This window comes from Saccopteryx bilineata, chromosome 4, assembly GCF_036850765.1.
Source record: "Saccopteryx bilineata isolate mSacBil1 chromosome 4, mSacBil1_pri_phased_curated, whole genome shotgun sequence".
Classification (NCBI taxonomy): Eukaryota; Metazoa; Chordata; class Mammalia; order Chiroptera; family Emballonuridae; genus Saccopteryx; species Saccopteryx bilineata.
In genome coordinates this window covers 161,325,951-161,348,293 of record NC_089493.1, presented here as the reverse complement: position 1 = coordinate 161,348,293, position 22,343 = coordinate 161,325,951, and the positions used below count along the sequence as shown (strand labels likewise).

Here is a 22,343-nt window from a genome sequence, read left to right as displayed (position 1 = left end):
TTTTTTCTATTTCTTCTCTACTGATAGGTCTGTTTAGGCTTTCTGCTTCTTCTTGACTCAGTCTAGGAAGGTTGTATTTTTCTAGGAATTTATCCATTTCTTCTAGGTTGTTGAATTTAGTGGCATAAAGTTTTTCATAGTATTCTACAATAATTCTTTGTATATCTACGGTGTCCGTGGTGATTTCTCCTCTTTCATTATGGATTTTGTTTATATGAGTTCTTTCTCTTTTTTCCTTGGTAAGTCTTGCCAAGGGTTTGTCAATTTTGTTGATCTTTTCAAAGAACCAGCTCCTTGTTCTATTAATTTTTTCTATAGTTTTTCTGTTCTCTAATTCATTTATTTCTGCTCTGATTTTTATTATCTCCTTTCTTCGGCTGGTTTTGGGTTGTCTTTGTTCTTCTTTTTCTAGTTCCTTAAGGTGGGAAGTTAAGTGGTTCACTTGGGCTCTCTCTTGTTTGTTCATATATGCCTAAAGCGATATGAACTTCCCTCTTATCACTGCTTTTGCTGCATCCCATAGATTCTGATATGTCGTATTGTCATTTTCATTAGTCTGTATATATCTTTTGATCTCTGCACTTATTTCTTCTTTGACCCATTCATTTTTTAAAAGTATGTTGTTTAGTTTCCACATTTTTGTGGCATTTTTTTCCTCTTTTTTGCAGTTGAATTCTAGTTTCAAGGCTTTATGATCAGAAAATATGCTTGGTACAACTTCAATTTTTCTGAATTTGCTGATGTTGTTTTTGTGGCCCAACATATGGTCAATTCTTGAGAATGATCCATGTACACTGGAGAAAAATGTATACTCAGTCACTTTGGGATGAAATGTCCTGTAGATGTCTATCATATCCAGGTGCTCTAGTGTTTTGTTTAAGGCCACTATGTCTTTGTTGATTCTCTGTTTGGATGACCGATCTAGAGCCGTCAGCAGTGTATTGAGGTCTCCAAGTATGATTGTATTTTTGTCAGTTTTTGTTTTAAGATCAATAAGTAGCTGTCTTATATATTTTGGTGCTCCTTGGTTTGGTGCATATATATTAAGAATTGTTATGTCTTCTTGATTCAGTGTCCCCTTAGCCATTATGAAATGGCCATTTTTGTCTCTGAGTACTTTTCCTGTCTTGTAGTCAGCATTATCCGATATGAGTATTGCTACACCTGCTTTTTTTTTGGATGTTATTTGCTTGGAGTATTGTTTTCCAGCCTTTCACTTTGAATTTGCTTTTATCCTTGTTACTTAGATGAGTTTCCTGTAGGCAGCGTACAGTTGGATTTTCTTTTTTAATCCATTCTGCTACTCTGTGCCTTTTTATTGGTGAGTTTAATCCGTTTACATTTAGTGTAATTATTGATACTTGTGAGTTCCCTATTGCCATTTTATATCTTGCTTTCTGTTAGTTTTGTGTCTTGTTTTATCCTTCTCTTTCATTTTTCTATCTTTTGTTTTTATTTGGTTGTATTCCATACATCTTTCCTCTGTTGCTATCTTTTTTATCTCATGTGCTTCTGTGGTGCTTTTTTCAATGGTGGTTACCTTTGAGTAATGAAAAGGGTCCCTACCCTGTTCATTGTAGCGAACTATTTTGTGAGTACTTTTGCACTCCATCGTCCTTTGCTACTGTTAATCTCCATCTTCTCCCCCTCTTTCTTTTTGTTGTTGTCACAGTTTAAATTTGGTTTTATTGTGTTCTTCTTGGAGCTTTTACTTGTGGCTCTGTTTTTTTTTTGTTCTTTGTATCTGATTGGAGAACCCCCTTTAGTAATTCCTGGAGTGGGGGTTTTCTGATGATAAATTCCCTCATCTTTTCTGTATCTGTGAATGTTTTTATTTCCCCTTCGTATTTGAAGAATAGCTTTGATGGGTATAGTATTTGTGGCTGAAAGTTCCTCTCTTTCAGGACTTTAAATATTGGGGTCCACTCTCTTCTAGCTTGTAGAGTTTCTGCTGAGAAATCTGATGATAATCTAATGGGCCTTCCTTTATATGTTGTATTCTTCTTTTCCCTGGCTGCCTTGAGAATTTTTTCTTTGCTGTTGGTTTGTGTCAATTTCATTATGATATGCCTTGGAGTAGGTTTGTTGGGGTTAAGAAAACTTGGAGTTCTGTTTGCTTCTTGAACTTGAGGCTTTAGTTCTTTCCACAGGCTTGGGAAGTTCTCATCTATTATTTGTTTGAGTATGTTCTCCATTCCATTTTCTCTCTCTTCTCCCTCTGATATACCTATTATTCTTATGTTATTCTTTTTGATGGAGTCAGATAATTCTTGTAGGGCTATCTCATTTTTTTTAATTTTTTGAGTCTCTTTCTTCTTCTCTCTGTTGTGCCTCAAGTTGCTTGTCTTCTATTTCACTAATCCTCTCTTCTATCTGACCTGTTCTATTAGCTAAGCTTGTTACTTCGTTTTTCAGCTCGTGAATTGAGTTTTTCATCTCTGTTTGATTTGTTTTTATAGTTTCAATTTCCTTGGACATATATTCTTTGTGTTCATGGAGTTGTTTTCTGAGCTCCCTATATTGCCTTTCTGTGTTTTCTTGTATATCTCGGAGGATTTTTAGTATTTCTATCTTGAATTCTCTGTCATTTAGCTCCAAGCTTTCCAATATATTAAATTTTTTCTCCATAGATTTTTCCTCATCTAGCTGTGTTACCTCTCTTTCTTTTGTATCCATGATATTCGATTTTCTCTTCCTTAATGGCATCTGAGGGTGGTTTTGTTGATAGTATTAATGAGATTTAATAAAGAATAAAAAGTTAAAAAAAATAAAAAAATAAAAAATCGAAAAGAGTTGTTTTTTTAAAAAAAATTAATAATGAAATAAAGAAAAATAAAATAAAATAAAAATTTTAAAAAAAGGAAATTATTCCCCCCCTCCTTTTTTCCTCTCCTCTACTCTCCCCTCTTTCTTAAGAAAATCTTGTGGTGGACTGTGAGTTATAACAAACAATGCCTGTGATGGAGGGCCTGAATTGGGGAAAAGTAATAAAGGGGCAGAAAAGAGAAAAAAAATAAAAAGAAAAAGAAAAAAGAAAAAAAAAAGAGCATATGGACCCACAAAAAGCAAATAAGGAAAAAATTTGGGTCAAGAATAAAATGATTTGCTTTTAGGTGTTGGTTGTCTAAGAGTTATGATGAGAGGAATAAGAGGAAAACGGAAAAATGGGGGGACAAATTAAAAACTTACTATTGTATTTAGTGGAACAAGAACTAGATAATATGGAGAGCCAGGGATGGGAGCACTGCTAGTGAGTTAAAAAGATGAAGTAAAAACCCCCCAAAATGCCACAAACATAGGTTTGAGTCCCAGATAAGATAATTTGTTTGTTATTGAGGTTTGAATGAGAGGAGATGTAAAGGAGAAAGGAAGAAACTAATATAGAGGGAGAAAAGAAAGAGAGAGAGAAAAAAAAAGAGGGAACCACTAAAAGAAGAAAAAAGAAAGGAGAGAGAGAGAGAGAGAGAGTTAAGGGTTTTGGAGTGCAACCCTCATAGAGAGAAAGGAAGAGAAGAGAAAAGATAATGGGAGATGTAACACTTATGGGTAGTGTAGTTCAAGGAGAGGAGAGAGTAAGACCGATAGAGAGTTAATCAGCCAAATTGGAGGAGGAAAAAAAAGTATCAAGAATGAAGATAAGAGAAACAAACGAACAAATATAATAAAATGGGATAGGTTATAAAGTCTGCAGATTATTCTTGATTTTGAGAGGTTATCTTCTTGCTTTTTCTTTTCTCTCCCTCTTCCTGGTCGGTGACTCTGTACCCCGGGTTCTGCCCCTTTGGCACGCTCAGGTAGAGGTTTGCAGTTGATAAGTCTCTATGGCAATGTCATGTATTGTGCTTTAGTCTCGTTGGGAGTCGAGGCTCATTAGCATTTATAGGCTCCGACAGTGAGAGAGTCTGTGTTCCTGGAGCCTTTCTCCTAGTCTTTCCTTCCTCAATTAGTAGCCTGATAATCCAGCTATGGGGTTGCTGCTGCCTCTGCCTGGATAGTAAGAGGCTCAATGAGCTGGCAATTCCCCACTCTATTTCCACTCAGCATAGGGCTCTGGGTAAGGCTCAGTCAGTCAGAGCTGCTAGCATAATCAGGCGGGCTTTCTCCCCACTCAAAGACCTCTGGCTCTGCCACTCTGTCCGGTAACACAAGCGGGCGCCCACTTCCGGGGCGCTTGGAGGAAACTCTCACTCACTGTCTGCGATCAGGATATCCGGCCAGCAGTCTCACGCTCTGAGTGAAACCCCCAACCGCAGGGAAAAGTTGCAGCGTTGGAATTGAGTCTCGCTCCATCTCCGTGCGTGGCTTTTGCAAGGCGCTGGGGCGGCCCGAGATTCCGCTTTGGCCCACACAAAGGCCCCTGACTCTGCCCCTCTGTGTGATAACACGGGCGTGCACTGCCGAGGCACTCGGAGGAATTGCTCACTCCTTATCTGCGAGCGCAAACCAGGATATGAGGCCGGCCGCGGTTCCCTCTGAGTGAAACACCCTCCAGCACGGAAAATCTCCACCGTTGGAATTAGTTCTCACTCCCTCCCGTGCATGGCTTTCCCAGGGTGCTGGGGCTGCCCAGAGACTCTGCCCTCGGCCCACAGAAAGGCCTCTGACCCTGCCTCTCCGTGGGGCAACACGGGCACCCACTTCCGGGGCTTAGGAAGAAATCTCTCGCCCACTAACTGTGCGCACGCCGACCAGGAGACCGGGTAAAATGGCCGCTCCGCTTGTCTTTCTTTGTTTGGGTTTGGCGGGAGTGTTAGCTTGTATTGCCCGGATTGCCACAGGATCAGATTTTCCTCGGCTTGGATCTCCGTGCCACAGCCTGGTTCGGCCGTTTGTGCCACGGCGGCCTGGATCTATTCACCCCCTTTGCCCGCCTCAGTTTCTATATTCACAGTTACCAGAGAAAGCCTCCCTGTTTAGGTTAGTGAGGAAGGCAGAGCATTTCTTACTCCCTATTTCCTTCGGGGTTTGGTTATATATTTAGCCAATTTTTCACTCAATCATAACTTTGGGTGTATTGCGAAGCATCTGGAAGCTCCAAGTATAGGTTTTTCTGTTTCTGGTTGAAGATCTTGTTGAGTTTTGGGGGAGATTTATCGGTATCGCTTCCTACCCCGCCATTACTCTGACGTCATCTCTCCTTGGGTCATTTTCTTGTTCAAACACTGAGCGTTCTTTACTGAAAGAGAAAGATGAGTGGGGAGAAGAAACAGTAGATATTTGTTGTTAACAGGAAATTAGCTGGACATTTAATAGGTATTCACTAATGGCAGCTGCTATACTATAAAGGGTTTGAATATCAAATGTCCCTGTTAGATAAAACCACATAGCTCCTGTGACCACAGAATCTTCATGATCAGGTACAGCAATGATCTGAAGAGGGTTGGCCACTTAGTGCAAAAGTTGAGTTACTGCCAATATTCAATGTAGAGTGTGTTATGCAGATTATGTGACCTTTAAATGTGATAGGGAAATCCCCTTTGAGAAATGGAGAATATTGTAGTATTACAAATCATCCACTCTTCACTTATTAGTTCACAAATTCAGACATTTTATTTTTATTTTTTTAGCAAGAGAGAGACAGACAGGGAGAGACAGGAAGGGAGAGAGATGAGAAGCATCAATTCATAGTTATGGCACCTTAGTTGTTCACTGATTGCTTTCTCATATGTGCCTTGACCTGGGGGCTCCAGCTGAGCCAGTGACCCCTTACTCAAGCCAGCGACCTTGGGATCATGTCTATAATCCCATGCTCAAACTGGAAACCCCACGCTCAAGCCAGATAAGCCAGTGCTCAAGCTGGCAACTAGGGGTTTCAAACCTGGGTCCTCAGTGTCCCAGGTTGATGCTTTATCCACAGCACCACTGCCCGGTCAGGCAAATTCAGAGTTTTTAAAAGCAAAATGGTCTTTATATATCTTCCCTTCTGTGCTGCTCAGTGTTCATCAAGGAAGGATGAAAGAATCTTGATACCACATTGGCTACCTTTCTTAATGCCATGATTCAGCCTTCAATATTGTCCACTTGTGACTTCTACTCCTTTTATGGATTATATTAAGGTCGCAACCAACCCAAAACATTGCACATTATGGCCCTTGCTTTTACTGTCCACTTGGTGCCTTTGGATATCTTTTGGATCTCTCTGTATGCAATAGCTGTCGTGCTCCAGCTGTGGAGGAAGAGAGCCCTCTTGTGGCCAGCAAGACAGTGGTCCTTTCAGATTAGGACAAATTTTCTCCAAGAAAAAAATCCTTTTGTCTGAATTATTACAGTGCTGTTTGCTTTACACCCATCACAACTCTTACAAACTAGTTCAAGGAGAATATTTTTCACTAAAAATTCCTGACCTGGTCACCAGGGCCTGAAGACTAAATCTATCTTAATAGATTATAGGAGTGCCTTTTCTTATTTCAGCTGATGTTTAAGATTGTAAATTATAGGAGGCAGAAAAAAAGAATTTCCTTTGGTGTCTGTTTGAAGAAGCTATGTCCTATTTTATGTTATCCAGTTGTGTTATTTCTCCATAAAGGGTGACAGATATATTGGAAAAACATAATTTAGTCTTCATACTTGTCTTTCGTAGACTTCTGAGTTATGACCTTGATAAAATCATAAGAATCTATAATTTTATTATATTTCCAAATGTAATTTTAAAAAAATGCCCTACATGAAACTTTGTGGCAAATACAGGCCTGGCTTCCCTTACTAAAGATTTCTCACTGCTCTTTATTATTATAATTGTTTAACAGAGTCTAGCTTTGAAAATAAAGAACAAAATTCTTCCTCTTGCATCTCCCTTGGGGCACCAAGGATATTGCTCTGTAATATCCTTGCTCTCTGCATTTACTTGGCTGTGGAAAGGACCCCATACCCCAAATTCAATCTTTAAAACGGCAATAATAATATCTACTCTACAGGACTATTGTGAAAATTACAGCTAATGTAAGTGTAAGGGCTAATTGAGGTTTCTCAGTGTTTCTCAATTTAAGTTTCACTTAGTATTTCTCAACAGGGACACTACTGGTTTTCTTGACAGGGCAATTTTCACAGCATTTGTCTGTCTGGAGCATTGCAAGACATTAGCATCACAATAATACTCCTACCCAGTCATCATGACAACCACACACACCCCACACGCTTCCTCAGGAGGAAGGTGTTGCCCTCATTTGAGCATCACATAGTAGGCAGCTCATTAGAGAGAGGTGCGGCTCCTTGCACCATTAGAACTGCAGTAGGAACACTCTGCTGCAGGAATATACCCGGGGCAGCTCAGACCCTCACCTGTGACCACAGGCAGCATCTTCCCAGCCCCGGACAGGTCCTGGGACTCTTGCCCCCCTTGAATGGGGCTGTCATAGCAAACTTGGATGACTAGTCACCATTCTGGGGGCCTTAATTTAATCAGTGAGCAACTCTCCCAGACACAAATTGTGGAACAAAACCCAGGAGCACTTCCTCAAACAAACTCTCCCAGACATACATTGTGGAACAAAACCCAGGAGCACTTCCTCAGACAGGATCCTTCAGATGCCTGACCCCCATCTGAGCTCACTTATTCTGATTTGTGGCTAGTCTAAGCTTGTGGTTAGGATTTCATTCAGTCATTTAACAAACACTTATCAGCACCTGCTGTGTTCTAGACCCTTGTCCCCAGGACACCCTGAGTAGCCCAGAATTTGTTTTTCTGCTAAGCAGTTAATATATATGATTTAATTTAATCCTCACCACAGCTCTGCTAGATTGCTATTTCCCAATTCACCAATGGAGAACATGAGGCTCAGAAAGTTAACTGACTTCCTCAGAATCATACAGCCAGTGTGTAGAAAGGTCACTCTCAACCTCAGGTCTATGCTCCTCCCCTCCACTTCCTTGCACGTGGGACAGCCCTGCTAGTGGAGCTCAAACCTGGTAAGTGCCATGGGAGACGTCTACGTGATACTGTGGGACCCAGGGGAACAGGGAGGCTGCCCCAGCCCATGGTGGGTCACAGAACACTTCCTGAAATTGATGACAGCTGAGCAGAGTCTTGAAGAATGATTGGGAATGAGGTAGACCTTAAAGTGAGGGAAGAATGTTCCAGGCAGATAGTCCAGCACATTCCAAGATCCAGCGTATTGGGATTAAGTTAAAGAAAAGGGCAGGATTGGCATGTGATGAAGTTGGAGACCTCTAAAGATGGCTAACTGGTTTTCTTTCTAGAAAATATCCTGTCCCCAGTGAGTAACCAAGATTTTTTTCTTTTAGCCAGGGACAAGTGGTGGCCATCAGACCCTCAGATCATATCAGAAGGGCTGTACGCAATAGCTGTCGTGCTCAGCTTCTCTCGAATTGCATACATCTTGCCAGCCAATGAGAGTTTTGGGCCTTTGCAGATCTCCCTGGGGAGAACCGTGAAAGACATCTTCAAGTTCATGGTCATTTTCATCATGGTATTTGTGGCTTTCATGATCGGGATGTTCAACCTGTACTCCTACTACCGAGGTGCCAAGTACAACCCAGCGTTTACAACGTGAGTATCCTAGGGCTCCCCTGAGGGGCTCTATGGGCTTTCCAGGAGTCTTTCAGAGGCTCTTGCATGTGACTCTTTGCAGAGGCTCAGGTTTCCTTGGTATTTCTAAAGGTTAAAGGCAACTTTATTCAAGGGCAGTTTCTGGAGTTGGAAGAACAAGAGAGCTGGATTCATCCTCACTTTACCACTTACACACTGCGTGGCCACAGACATATATGTTCCTTAACTTCTCTGATCCTTAGTTTCCTCATCTCTAAAATAAAGACTATAATAGTACCTGCTTACCAGGGATTGTGTGAGATGCAAAGAGCTGGTACAGCTGCCATACACTGGACTCTCCATAAATGAAAGAAACCATCATCACTACTATTACTATTGGCTTAGCCTATGTTACCTAGAAAACAAAGCTCTGGGCAAGTCTTGCATGCCAACACATTAATGGATTGAGAGAGCTGCAACCCAAAAGAAATAAAACTAAAGGAAAAAAGGCCCTAGCTTGTTGGCTCAGTGGATAGAGCATCAGCCCAGCATGTGGACATCCCAGGTTTGATCCCCAGGCAGGGCACCCAGGAGAAGCAACCATCTGCTTCTCTCCCCCTCCCTCTCCCCCTTCTCTCTCTCTTCCTCCCCTGCATCTAGTGGCTCAGTTGGTCCAAGAGTTGGCCCTGGGCTTGGTTGATTCAAGAATCAGCCACAGACGGGGTTTCCTGGGTGAATCCCGGTAGGGGCCCATGTGGGAGTTTGTCTCTCTTTTCCTTTCCTCTCACTTAAAAAAAAAATCAGTGTGAGAGGAGAGAAAGCATATATAGGTTGCTGACCTGGCTGCCATCTGCCAGAACAGAAAACCTGATCGTGACAGACTTCTCAGGAAGGCTGATGGGAACACCACATCTCAGAATAGCCCATCAGGATGAGGAATCAGGAATTAATCAGCCAGTTCTTGCCCATCTGCTGTCCTCCATGAGTCAGATTCACTCCCCAGGACATTAACTCACCTGCTTTCCAGGGCAGCCCCTGGGGAAGCCATATCCACATAGCATGGGAGGTAGGACTACTCGTGGGCACAGGTCAGCAGCTCTCTGTGCCTGGCTGGGCAAGCCAGCACCTGCATGGGCACCAAGCAAGTCCTGCAGCCTCACATGCCTCTGGGAAGTAGGGGACACATGGCACAAGCATGAGTCTAAGCACTGTCAGGCCAGTAGATAACAGGATCCAGAAGTAGTTGCTGCAGACAAAACAGGACAGTGGCACAGCCTCCCCCACAGAGTTGGCATCAGACCCAGAGTGCCTCCCCTCTGGGGGTGCCAGGCATCCCCTAGAAGGCAGCAGCAGCCCTAAGCATGGACTAGTGAATACCTCACAGGTCTGAGTTTTCATTCCGGCAAAGGATGCCCTTACTAATGACCAAGTCACTATGTTTATCCATGCCTGTGTCTTCTGTGTCCTCACAGATGAAACAAAAATAATGTTTCCTACCTTGCTCATAAATATCTGCACAAATCGATGAAGCAATTAAGTAAGTGCCTGAAGCACAGAAGTGTTCCCCACCCAGGTCCTACCCTAGGCCACCTAGTGCCCCCCAGCCTCCAGCAGGCTTCTGCCCAGAGTCTCGAGGGAAGGACAGTCAGGCCTCCAGCCACAGGCTCAGCCACCGGGACCAACAAAGTTAAGCACTTCCTGATGCTTGTCTCCAGGAACCCGTGAATAGCCTCGAATCTGTTTTCCAGACAGTAAAAATAGCTGAGCCTGAGCCTTGCAGGCTCCTGCGCAGTCCCCACCTTGAAGCAGGGTCTCACCTTACCCTCCTTCTGAGAAATCACCCATCAAGGGAAGATATTTGTCTCTAGGAGCCCAGACCAAGGGCAATGAACTGTGTGGCCTGCCCACGTGGACCCTAGAAGGGTGGGGCTCTGGCACTGCTGAACCACAGGTGCTGTCCGGTTACGACAGAGAAATAGTGTACGTTCACACAGAGCAGGTGCCAGGCCCAGTGCTGAGAAACGCACCTGAGGGGTGCCAGGCTCTGCCTCTCAGCCCACGCACCCCACGGCTCAGACAGTTTCAGTCTGAGCTCTCCTCTTCCTGGCTATGTGGCCTTGATCAAGGCTTAAACCCCCTATGCCTCGATTTCCCCAGTTTCGAAATGATCATCTAAGACCGTCAGCATCATGGGTTTGTTGTAAGGATCCAACGAGAAGAAATAGGATCAGATCAGTGCTCAGCACATAATAAGCCTTCAATGAATGGTGGTGATCATCATGGAGATGGTGAATGAGGCGAAGAGGGGAGGGTAGGCTGCAAGAAAAGATACCTGGGACTGACCTGGCTTCACAGGGTCCTTTCTGGACAGGGCCTACCTTTCAAACTGTCCACCAGATCAGGCCAAGTGCATGAATAAATCAGTTGGACTCCAAAACCCAGTGATTAACCCAAAATCACAGTTGCTCTCGACCTGCTACAGGCAAAGCTAAATGTGTCCGCTAAGTACAGGATGCAGTGTTACTGAACAACAGTCAAGATGTCAGTCAGTGAACACAGGCTCCTCCCTGTGGTGGTCGGGCCGTGTCCCTCCTGTGTTTCCCGTCTAGCATAGTGCTTGCACACAGTTGTGTTCATTTCGTGTTTCATTAAGAAGAATGAGGGAGGCCCTGGCCGGTTGGCTCAGTGGTAGAGCGTTGGCCTGGCGTGCAGGAGTCCCAGGTTTGATTCCCGGCCAGGGCACACAGGAGAAGCGCCCATCTGCTTCTCCACCCCTCCCCCTCTCCTTCCTCTCTGTCTCTCTCTTCCCCTCCTGCAGCAGAGGCTCCATTGGAGCAAAGTTGGCCCGGGCGCTGGGGATGGCTCCATGGCCTCTGCCTCAGGCGCTAGAATGGCTCTGGTTGCAGCAGAGCAACGCCCCAGATGGGCAGAGCATCACCCCCTGGTGGGCGTGCCGGGTGGATCCTGGTCGGGTGCATGCGGGAGTCTGTCTGACTGCCTCCCCGTTTCCAACTTCAGAAAAATACAAAAAAAAAAAAAAAAGAATGAGGGAATGAATAGGAAAACAAAGCCAGATTCAAGGCATTAGGATAAGCAGCAGATTGGAAATCTGAATGGGTAGACTTCTGTGCCATTTCTAGTGCCCTGGGTGTTGTATGCCGTCCTCCTACTGCCTGCCATCAGCTCCTCAGAGGGTCAGTGCCGTGACACCTGGGAAAATAGAAAAGGTCATGACTTCAGAGCAGGGCTGACCTGGCCACAGTTCTCAGCTAGGAGCAGCACAGCTAGCCTACAGGGAAGAGGTGGAGGGAGGAGAAGGGGACACAGCACTTGGCTTATCCCGTGTGCTCAGAACCAAAGGGAGACTTCCTAGAAACAAGGGACCTGACCGAAGTGGAGCCAGGCCCTGCAGGGTGGTTAGAGGAGGGGAAGGTTTGGCGACAGCAAGGGCAGTGAAGAGAGAACAGGATGTTGACCACCCTGGGAGCTCTTAAAATGGGATGTGCAGCTGTGTAAATAGGATTGGACTGAACAGGAAAACAGCCAATAGAGCAGTGGAGTGAAGAGGAAGGAATGGATCTGTGTGTCGTCCCTTACCTTTTGACTGCTCTCTGAAGCACAGCAGCCCCTAGAGACCTTGGATGAACAAGAAGCCACTTTGGGGTCAATGAGTCTTGTGCTTTAGGGGATCTGAGCTATTCTGAGTAACAGCTATACTGATGATAAAGACCAATGACTCCTCCTAGGGGAATGTTTGCTTCACAGCGGCCCATGCCCAGGCCACCCTGCCCAGCTTGGGATCTCCCCTGTGGCTCACCCACAGGGGGTCTTTTTTGAGCTTGTAAGGAAAGACATCCTGTAGGGCCGGAAGACTCAGTCCTATGGAAAGAAAACTCGGCCTGAGCACAGTGCTGGTATCTTTGCCTCACCACTGACTATCACCCCCATCCTTACCCCTGCCATGTTCAAAGACAGCTTGAGTTCCTAAAAACTCTTCAAGAGTTCACTGTGAAATTCCCATGAGGAACTAATGGCTATCTCAGAGGAACTCCGTTCCCCCTAGGGGTTCAGGAGCAGGCCAGCTAACAAAAGCCCATCCCATCTAAACTTCACTCGGTACAGTACTATCCCAAATGGGAGAGGTGGGGACATCCTGGGACAATCCAACTGCAGAGCCCCAACCCTCAGCCAAGCCCTGCCCTACCCCCTGCTGTGTTCCAGCTCTGGAATCACACACCTCCTTCCCCACCCCCGAGTCCCACTCCCTCACCCGGCAGACCTCAGTGAGAGGTTAAAAGAAAACAGATTGATTGAACTCAGTCTGGCAGAGGCATGAATAAACACATAGCATGAGCAGTCTTTTTTTTTTTTTTATCCGAAGCTGGAAACAGGGAGGCAGTCAGACAGACTCCGCATGCGCCCAACCGGGATCCACCCGGCATGCCCACCAGGGGGCGATGCTCTGCCCATCTTGGGGCGTCGCTCTGCTGCAATCAGAGCCATTCTAGCGCCTGAGGCAGAGGCCACGGAGCCATCCTCAGTGCCCGGGCAAACCTTGCTCCAGTGGAGCCCCGGCTGCAGGAGGGGAAGAGAGAGACAGAGAGGAAGGAGAGGGGGAGGGGTGGAGAAGCAGATGGGCGCTTCTCCTGTGTGCCCTGGCCGGGAATCGAACCCGGGACTCCCACACGCCAGGCCGACACTCTACCACTGAGCCAACCGGCCAGGGCCTAGCATGAGCAGTCTTAATTAAGATCAGTGGTTCTCTCCTCTCATCAGCTGCAAGCAGAATCTTGTAGTTTTTAATCTTAAATACTAAATAAAATTTTTTTTCCAAAAAAAAAAGATCAGTGGTTCTCCAACCACACCTCAGTCATCTGAGGAAATGGCTAACCTTGGGACTTCCCCAGGTCCATCCCTTAAAGTGTCTAATTACTCTAGTCCCTTGTCCTTGGCCAGTGACTCAGTGGATAGAGCATCGTCCTGGCGTATGGATGTCCCAGGTTCAATTCCTAGTCAGGGTACACAGGAGAAGTGACCGTCTGCTTCTCTCCTCCTCCCTCTCCCCTCCTCTCTCTGTTCCCCTCCCGGAACCAGTGGCTCAACTGGTTTGAGCAGACCCCAGGGGCTGAGGATAGCTCCAATGAAGTACATCAGCCTCAGGCACTAAACTAGCTCAAGAACTCAAGCAGTGGCCCTAGATGAGGTTGCCATGTGAATCCCGGTCGGGGCACATGTGGGAGTCTGCCTCACTATCTCCCCTCCTCTCACCTTAAAATAAAATAGTTCCAAGTATGGCCTGGACGTCTGCATTAATAAGCAGACTGGGGAATTCTGAGTTAGGTGGGCTCAGAACCACACAGTGAGAAATACTGATCTGATTGAACCTCATCATTACTCAGATAGGGCGACGGAGACCAATCTCGGGTCTGCGCATTAAAAAATTGAATGTCTTATTGGTAGAATTCTAGGTCGTGTGCCGTCAGGCTAGGTAGCCCGACCCAGTGGGGATCAGGCCCTAGAGTCAGATCCTATGAGTAGTTCCCAACTTCTCAGCCTCTTTTCACTTCAAAACCAAAGGTTCCTCAAAGGTCTGGGTCGTATGTCACAACCTCTCCTGTGTTGGACGGCTGACCTGAGGGAGGAGCCGGGATGGGGTGCACGGGTCCCTGGGTAGTGAGCGGGCTGCCTGGGCATCACAGATAGTGTACCTGCTGGCAGCTCATTATCTCCAAGCCACCTCTGTTAGAAACTGCAAGTGGCCGGCAGGAAGGAAGAGATGATGTTCAGACACGTTTTACACTCTTCAAGTACAAAATCCAGGTACTCTTAGGACAGGTATGAGGAAGTGGAGAGAACACTGCCTGAGAATGCTCTTTTCTCCCAGAAAGCAGTTAAGAAAAGATCTCAATACCAACTATGAGGAATTTTGTTCTAACTGGGACCATATCTTTGATTTTATCATGGAAATCACTAGACGAATATGATTTGCTTTTTGGAAGTTTGCTTTGTAGCCAGCTTTGTTGGAATGCAAAGATTTTTCTGCTTAGAAATTTCTGCACAGAAATCTCGGAGTCCCAGCACTCTATTGCAGTGTTAGGAAAACAGACAAACTCCCCAGCTCACTGATGAAACGCAGCAGGGCGAGAACACAGGGGGAAAAGCGACCTTCCCTATGCCCAACCCAACTGGTGACCATGGCACAACAGGTGCACAGGTGACTGAGAATGCAGGGGTAGGGAGTGGAGACCAGGACAGGCCCCTGGTCTTCCCTTTGGGTGAACCTGACCTGCCCCACTTAATTGTGACTGGAGAGTAAATGTGAGCCCCGACTCTATAAAGAGGCCCCAGCCAATCTTTTCAAGAGGTTTGTGGAGGCAGCTTCACAGCACAGCTGGGCTGAGACTTTTCCAATCACAAATAATACCTCTCCGAAGGTCCTTCTGTCTTCCCAGGAATCATTTTAGTGGAAGGAGCTTCAGTAGTGGGAGGCAAAATTAGAAGCTTCTGTTTGCCATGACAGTTACAGAAAATCCCCACACTCTGTAGAGTCATGTGCCCACCAGGGGCAGAAGACACTGACTCCGCTGCGCCAGCCCAGAGGGCAGCACCAATAAACCTGAAGGGGGACTGCGGCTGAGAGGGACTCCTTGCGACTCTGCCCACCTCAGGGCCACTGTGCCACCCTGTTGTTGAACAACTTGTGACAAACATAAGATCTGCTCTCCTCATCCGATCCACACATCAATGGAACGACACAGATCTCACTACCAGGAAACCAAGGCTCAGAGAGATGCCAGACTTGTTCCAGATCACAGAACCAAGATGAGGATTTGACCCAGATCTGCATGACTCGAAGCCCATCCTCCACCTTTTGACCGGAAATTACCCAGGGGCACCCCAAGGCCTATGCTCTGAGGTGGATGCTGAGTGTCTTTACAAGTTGGGTCACTTTCCTGAAGCTATTCTAAAAAATAGCACACTAAGTTCCGATTTCCGATTATCACCAAGAACTCTGCGTCTGCAGCTGTGATTGTCCTCCGGTGAAACAGCTCTCCATTCAAAAGTGTGTTCAGTTATTTGACAAATATTATGGAGAAGCTACCCCATGCCAAGTTCTGTGTTTGGTTCTGGGGTCACAGAGGCTAATAAAGCAATCTTCCCATCCCTGGGAAACTCATGAACAAGTAGGGGAATCAGAAGAGTAAAGCAAGCATCAGTTCTTATATCATGTGGTCATCATCCAGGGCACTTGGGCAGCACAGCAAGGAGGAAGCATTGAACTCTGCTTGGCAGGGAACGCCTTATAAACCACAAAAAAATTATTTAAGAAAAAAAAAAGCTGCTTTCAGTGGCAGGGTTTGGGGAAGGGACAGCAAGCGCCATGTCAGGCCACAGAGGTGACAAGAAGAAGCCCCAGCTGCACTCAAGAAGCAGGCCAGGGAGACAGATGAGATAAGGCAGTGAAGAGGGGAAAAAGGAGGAGACAGATTTGAGGAGCACACATTGAGGGCCGTGGAAAGCACCCTAACCCCACCCAAGTGGAGTTAAGGAATCTGCCCCCAAATAGGCTATCTCCTGAGGCAATAGTGATCCTTAATTCTATCCCTGTCTAAACATCTGGATTCCTTGCCAAGAACCAATGTTAATCTGTTGCCATCTATAGTGAGAATGAAGTATTATTGTGGAACTTGTACATTTAAGAATCAATTTTCATAAAAAGGAAAGTAGACAAGTAGGCAAGAGTTTGGGGAAATGGTGGAAGGTCAGATCAGGTCACCCAGCAGGAGTCAGATTGCAGATTTCTAGGTCCTGATAGGGTGTTAGCATCTCCCTGAGGCATTCTGAAAAGGAGGAAGTGTGATCAGTGTGCCCTCAGAGGGCAGACTGTGGCAGCTGGGCAGGACAGGTGGGAGGGGAAGCTCTTGCCAGGCTCAAGCTCGGTGCTGGTGATTTTGCAATGAGCAAAAACAGTCAGGGCTCCTCCCCTTGTGGAACTTAGGGACTGGCTGGGAAGACAGATGCCTTCACAGGAATGAGGAGGGCAAATGAGAAAATGTTCCAGAAGAAAGGAACTTGAAAGAAAGGCAGCTCCAAAGGATGCTGAGCTAGATCCAGGAAGAGGCTGTGGCAAGGAGCTGGGTGGGAGAGGATGAGAGCCGGGTGAACTGAACTCGGGAGCGGCCCTGGGGATGAAGAGCCGAGGTGCAGAAGGGATGTTGAGGAGGATCGACTGGCTGGGACACGGTGATGGCCCGAATGGGGGCTGTGAGAGAAGGAGAATGTTCCGGGGTTTTGACATGGGGAAGACCCTAGAAGGATTTCAGAGAGAGTCAAGGAGGGTATGAGGGGGAAGAGGGCAAGGTCCCTGGTGACTCAGGTTAGGGACAGGGCTTTGGCCTTCTCGAGCCACACCCAACAGGACGGAAGCAAGCTCTCAGACCACCTCCCAGAAGCTTAAGTTAAGTCCATGTCCCAAGGACTGGAGGAGTCGTAGGGCCTTGAGAAGGGGGCCCCAGGCTCAGCACCAGGGGCCAAGCGAGGACTTCCTGACGGAGTGACATACTGCACTTGCACTTCGTGAACAGAAGACAAGAGCCTAAGACTTCCCCAGTCTAAGGAAGGGAAAAAGGGAGACAGTCAGGTGAGCCATATAGGCCCAAAGACATCCGGAAGGCAGCGAGTCAGAGGGGCCTCCTGACAGAGCGCAAAGAGCCATACCCCCAAGAAGGACCTGTGGGCAGAGGGGGTCCTGCGGGGCAACCAAGGCTAGATTACATTGCCTGCCCTCATAAGACTCATGATGACCAGTGTGAATTAAGAGAACCCGAGGAAAGGTCACGGTGGGGCACTGCAGGACCACGGCCCACTGCCGTGTTGTGGGTGTGAAGCATGCTGAGCATGTCTGCCATGAGATGAGGGATGGGTTGGCCTCCTGGGCTTTACAGAGGGCACATTTCTCCAGAACCCAGGGTTGGTGTTGAAATTTGGGCACCTCTGCTATAGAAGTGCTATCATGCTGTATTATATTTGGAAAGTTATCATCTTGCCTTTCATCTTATTAATTCAAGTAAGGCATAAGGGTTTGGGGGTCATGAGAAAGTTTATTACTCCCATTTTCACATGGAGAAAGCAGCACAGAGGGTCTAAAACTTGACAGAGGAGAGAGCAGTGGTCAACACTGGGGCCCAGGTCAGGCTCAGAGAGGGTGAGCAGCTTCAAATGGCCTTTGTGTGTCCAAAAAAACAACAACAAACAAACAAAACTTGGGCCTAATGTAAGTTCCTATCTTAGCATAACTCTCCAATAAGTGATGAAATATAGATCTTTTCCTGGGCTCCTTTAGAAAAATGATTATGCCTGTTACCAAAGGCATTCTACCATTCTATAATGTTTATTCATAGCCTCTCCTCATGTTTATTCATGATGTGAATTTTAAAAGCCTGGTACCTTTGCATTTCTGGCACAGGCTGAGCCCGGAGTCCTGAGGTAAAGGGCTTGATGACACACTAAAAATGTGGGTGCTGTCCTCACAGCACGCTGTCAGGTGTCTCCCCAAGTCCTCCGTCTGAGCACAGATGGACGTAGCCAACCTAAAGGGAAGAAATCCCTACCTTTTTATTCACTAAAAGTCAGTTCTAGAACGGAAATAAGGTTTAAACTGTCATTCCTCAAAGTGACAGGGACAGGAAACTGGACTTAGCTCTATGGATCAATCAGGAGGGACAGTTCTTAGGCGAGTCTGAAGCACGTTAGCTAAGATCAAATACCTCTGTGCCTTAGTTTCCCAGAATTTAATCATTTATTGACCCCAAAAAAGTGTTTACTGAGTCCCTACTAAGAGCTTGGCGCTGTTCTGGGTACAGACAGCAGAACAGGGAGCAATCGGCAGGCCCTGCCCCCTGTGGTAAGAGAGAAAGAGCATTATAGATTAAGTGCTGTACAAAAGAGCAATTAGGAGTGGGCCTCCTTCAGACACAGCAGTCAGGGAAGGCCTCCCTGAGCATGTGACAATTAATTAAAGCCTTTAGGATGAAAAGATTGGGGAGGGGTGGCCATGTGGCGAGAAGGGGCATCCCAGGCTGAGGGCAGGGGAGGCACAGAGGCGGGACGCATGGGTAGGTGAAGTGGGGAGGATGCAGGTACCACGGCTGCGAGAATGCGCCAGGTGGCTCATTCAGCCATCAGCCTATAGAAAGCCCCTAAAGATGGACAAAGAGCTGGTTCTCATTGTGGAAGGGCTATTCTGAGAATTGATTGTAGGGTAGAAGAGTCTTTTTGCCCTGATGCCAGAACCAAATACAGTAAAGAAAGAAAAAGAAATGAATACAAATAATAAAATTAGTAACATTTATCGTGTATTTGTATGGCCAGGCAGTATTTGATGCACTTCCCAAGCATTCTATGAACTCATTGAATCTTCAGGGCAACCCTATGGAGTAGAAATTGTTGTTCTCTCATTTTATAGCTAGGGAGAAAAGCTCAGAGATGCTAAGTGATTTGGCCAGAAGTTCACAGTCAAACCAGGTTTCCTTGACTTCAGAGCCTGCACTCTGACTGGGTAACACTGGGACCAGGAACCACGAAGCCAAAATGTGCACCAGGGATTCCTTTATTCATTGAACCACACTGAACTTACCCACACCTGCAGTGCGCCATGCTTTATTCATGCACCAGGGGCCAAGTAAAGTACTAGAGTTGGAGTTTCAAGGGTGAAGAATGCCCAGCTCTGCCCTCCAGAAGCAGCCCAGCTACCAGGAGAAGAGTTTGGTCCTCAGGAGGAATAATCTAGGCTTTATGGGCTTTGTGCATTGAGTTCCTTGCCTAAATCTAGGACTCTATCTCTGGACTGTCTAAATCAAACTCTTCATTTAGAACCCTAGACAAACCAAGAAATGATTTGGAGAACACAAGCTTGCAGGGCAGAGCAAGGGCGAGGTTCAGACTTTCTCAGGCATCTGACTCTCTTCCTGTGCCTTCTGCAAACCTGATCCTACAGCCCTGGGTCTCCAGGTCTGGGCACAGACAAACACAGCCCCTCAACAGAGACTGTCCATGTTCCAGCATCTTCTTCCATCTCCCAGCTCTGTGGAAAGTGAGCATTGTTTCTGCTTCAGCAGAACTCGAGCACAACACCTGAACTTGAGAAACAGTCTTTTAGGACCTGCTCCTCCTGCTTAATTTTACCCTGCACTTGGGTAGGTAACTGAACTTAACTTTTGGGGTGGGGGAGAGTGCCCTGACACTGGGGAAAGGGCGACATGCATTCTGAAGCAGCAACAATTTTCATAACAATCACCCCAAACCCTCACCTTGTTGATCAGCTTGTTCTCTGAGACCAATACTCACTGCCTCTTCCAGCAACCTGTGATTAAAGTCCTGTTATGCAGGCGAGACAGACCTGGCACAGAACTGATTACCAGGTCCCTGCTTTCTGCTTGACAAATCGGTCCCAACCTGCCCCCCACATACACCCCAGCGGGTAAGAGGAGGGTGAATCACAGTCTATTCAACATCACTACAGCACTGTTCCCCTCTTATTCATTAGGAGCACTGCTTAGGCTAGGGTGGCCTATTGAGTACATGTCAAATACCGAAAGACAGCAAGGGCTGGAGAAAGCGGAAATAGGATTTGCATGAAATCAAGGGTTTGTGATGCTCTTTGCAGACAAGAAGGAAGACGAGGCTTGTTCAGAAAAGTCAATAGGCAGCTGATTTAGTAACGTTACTTAGTCCTGTGCAGAAGCAATGAGGGGCCGATGGGGTTGTATGTGTTTCCGGATAAAGCAAGGCAAATGCAGCATCCTTACCAATGTCTGTATAGCATCCACTCACCCTGTTGGACCTGCTTTAGACTGGGACCCCCACAAGGACAGAAACATGTCCTCATCACCTGGACAGTGCCTGGCACAGTGGGAGATTAGTGAATGTTTGGCAAATACACAAATGAATAAAAATAATAGCTACCATTTATTGGGTTCTTACTATGTATGTTACATGGGCTGCTCTTTTTTTTTTATTTGACAGAGACAGAGTCAAAGAGAAGGACAGATAGGGAAGACAGAGACAGGAAGGGAGAGAGATGAGAAGCATCAATGCTTTGTTGTGACACCTTAGTTGTTTGTTGATTGCTTTCTCATATGTGCCTTGATCAGAGGGCTACAGCAGAGCAAGTGACCCCTTGCTCAAGCCAGCAACATTGGGTCCAAGCTAGTGACCTTGGGCTTCAAGCAGGCAACCATCGAGTCATGTCTATGATCCCACGCTCAAGCCAGTGACCCTGTACTCAAGCTGGTGAGCCTGGGCTCAAGCCAGCAACCTCGGGGTTTCAAACCTGGATCCTCCACATCCCAGTCCGATGCTCTATCCACTGTGCCACCACTTGGTCAGGCACATGGGTTGCTCATGTAACCTTCAAAGCAACTTAATAATAGCACACCATTATCCCGTTTCATACATGACTAAACTGAGACTGAAACAGGTTTTGTAACATGCCCAGGCTCACCGAGCCAATACATGCTGGAGCTGGGATTGAACCCAGGCATGCTCCTTTCCTGCTCTTACTCCTCCAGCTATCTCTGTGAAGATCCCTGTGATTGACACAAGTGAAGGGATCTATGGTAAACTCTGCGGATAGCCAGAGTGGATGGGAGGACAATGTGGAACCTGTGGCAGCCTTGCCTGTCAGTAAAGAACCTCAAATTTAGCCTTGAGACCAGCTAGTTGATAGTAGGGTCCTTTTGTGAGAAAAGTGGCTTCATGGTGAATGTCAAGGAAGTCCATGGCAAGATACTTTCTTCTTGAAAGACAGCCCCAGCCAGACCAGGCAGTGGTGCAGTGAATAGAGCGTCGGACTGGGAAGTGGAGGACCCAGGTTTGAGACCCCAAGGTCGCCAGCTTGAGCGTGGGCTCGTCTGGTTTGAGCAATGCTCACCAATTTGGACCCAAGGTCACCCGCTTGAGCAAGGGGTCACTCAGTATGCTGTAGCTCCATGGTCAAGGCACCTATGAGAAAGCAATCAATGAACAACTAAGGTGTTGCAACGAAAAACTGATGATTGATGCTTCTCATCTCTCTTCGTTCTTGTCTGTCTGTCCCTGTCTATCCCTCTCTCTGTCTCTGTAAAAAAAAAAAAAGAAAGACATCCTCAGACTTCCACTGTGACTGGTCTTCTGCCCATGCCAAGTCCCATAGGTCCTGAAATTGTGGGTGATGATTAGTACATGACGCAGAGAGCATCATAACCTCACAAGCCATTGGGACTAGCTCCAGTGCCCAACCTCATGAGATTGAGGACAATGTACTATTGCCTTCCATCCAAGGCCAGCCTTCTAGAAACTGTTACAGGGCTCCAAGGCCAAGGCAACACAAGCCTTTTCCCTCTCACAACAGTGAGGAGAAGTTTCATTTGTTTCCTGCTGCATAGTAAGTCAGAAAATGCCACAAGTGTGGCATATCAACTTACTGACTGGAGCACTCGTCACCATAAAAAAACATCAACTTTTCATGGACTTTTCACCTTTTTCTTTCTACTCAAATGTCTGTCATTTTCTTCCCTTTTTTTCTTTAAGTGAGAGGAGGGGAGACAGTGAGACAGACACCTGCATGCTCCCCAACCAGTATCCACCTAGCAATCCTGTCTTGGGCTGATGCTCGAATCAACAGAGCTATTTTAAGTGCCCAAGGCTGATGCACTCAGACCAACCAAGCCATCCTCAATGCCCAGGCCAATGCTCAAATCAATCGAGCCACTGGCTGTGGGAGGGGAAGAGGGAGAAAAGGGGGTGAAGGAAGGAGAGAGAAGCAGATGGTTGTTTCTCCCTGTGTACCCTGACCAGGAATCAAACCCGGGATATCCAC

At 46.5% G+C, this 22,343-nt stretch overlaps 1 protein-coding gene across 1 annotated transcript in view; it reads left to right on the top strand.

The window, feature by feature from the left end:
• Window positions 1-22,343, top strand: part of TRPC7 (transient receptor potential cation channel subfamily C member 7) — a 147,081-nt gene that overhangs the window by 101,338 nt on the left and 23,400 nt on the right. The window contains exon 7 of the mRNA XM_066277151.1: window positions 8,242-8,506. Coding sequence (XP_066133248.1) covers window positions 8,242-8,506 — 265 coding nt within the window. The remainder of the gene's footprint in view (window positions 1-8,241; window positions 8,507-22,343) is intronic.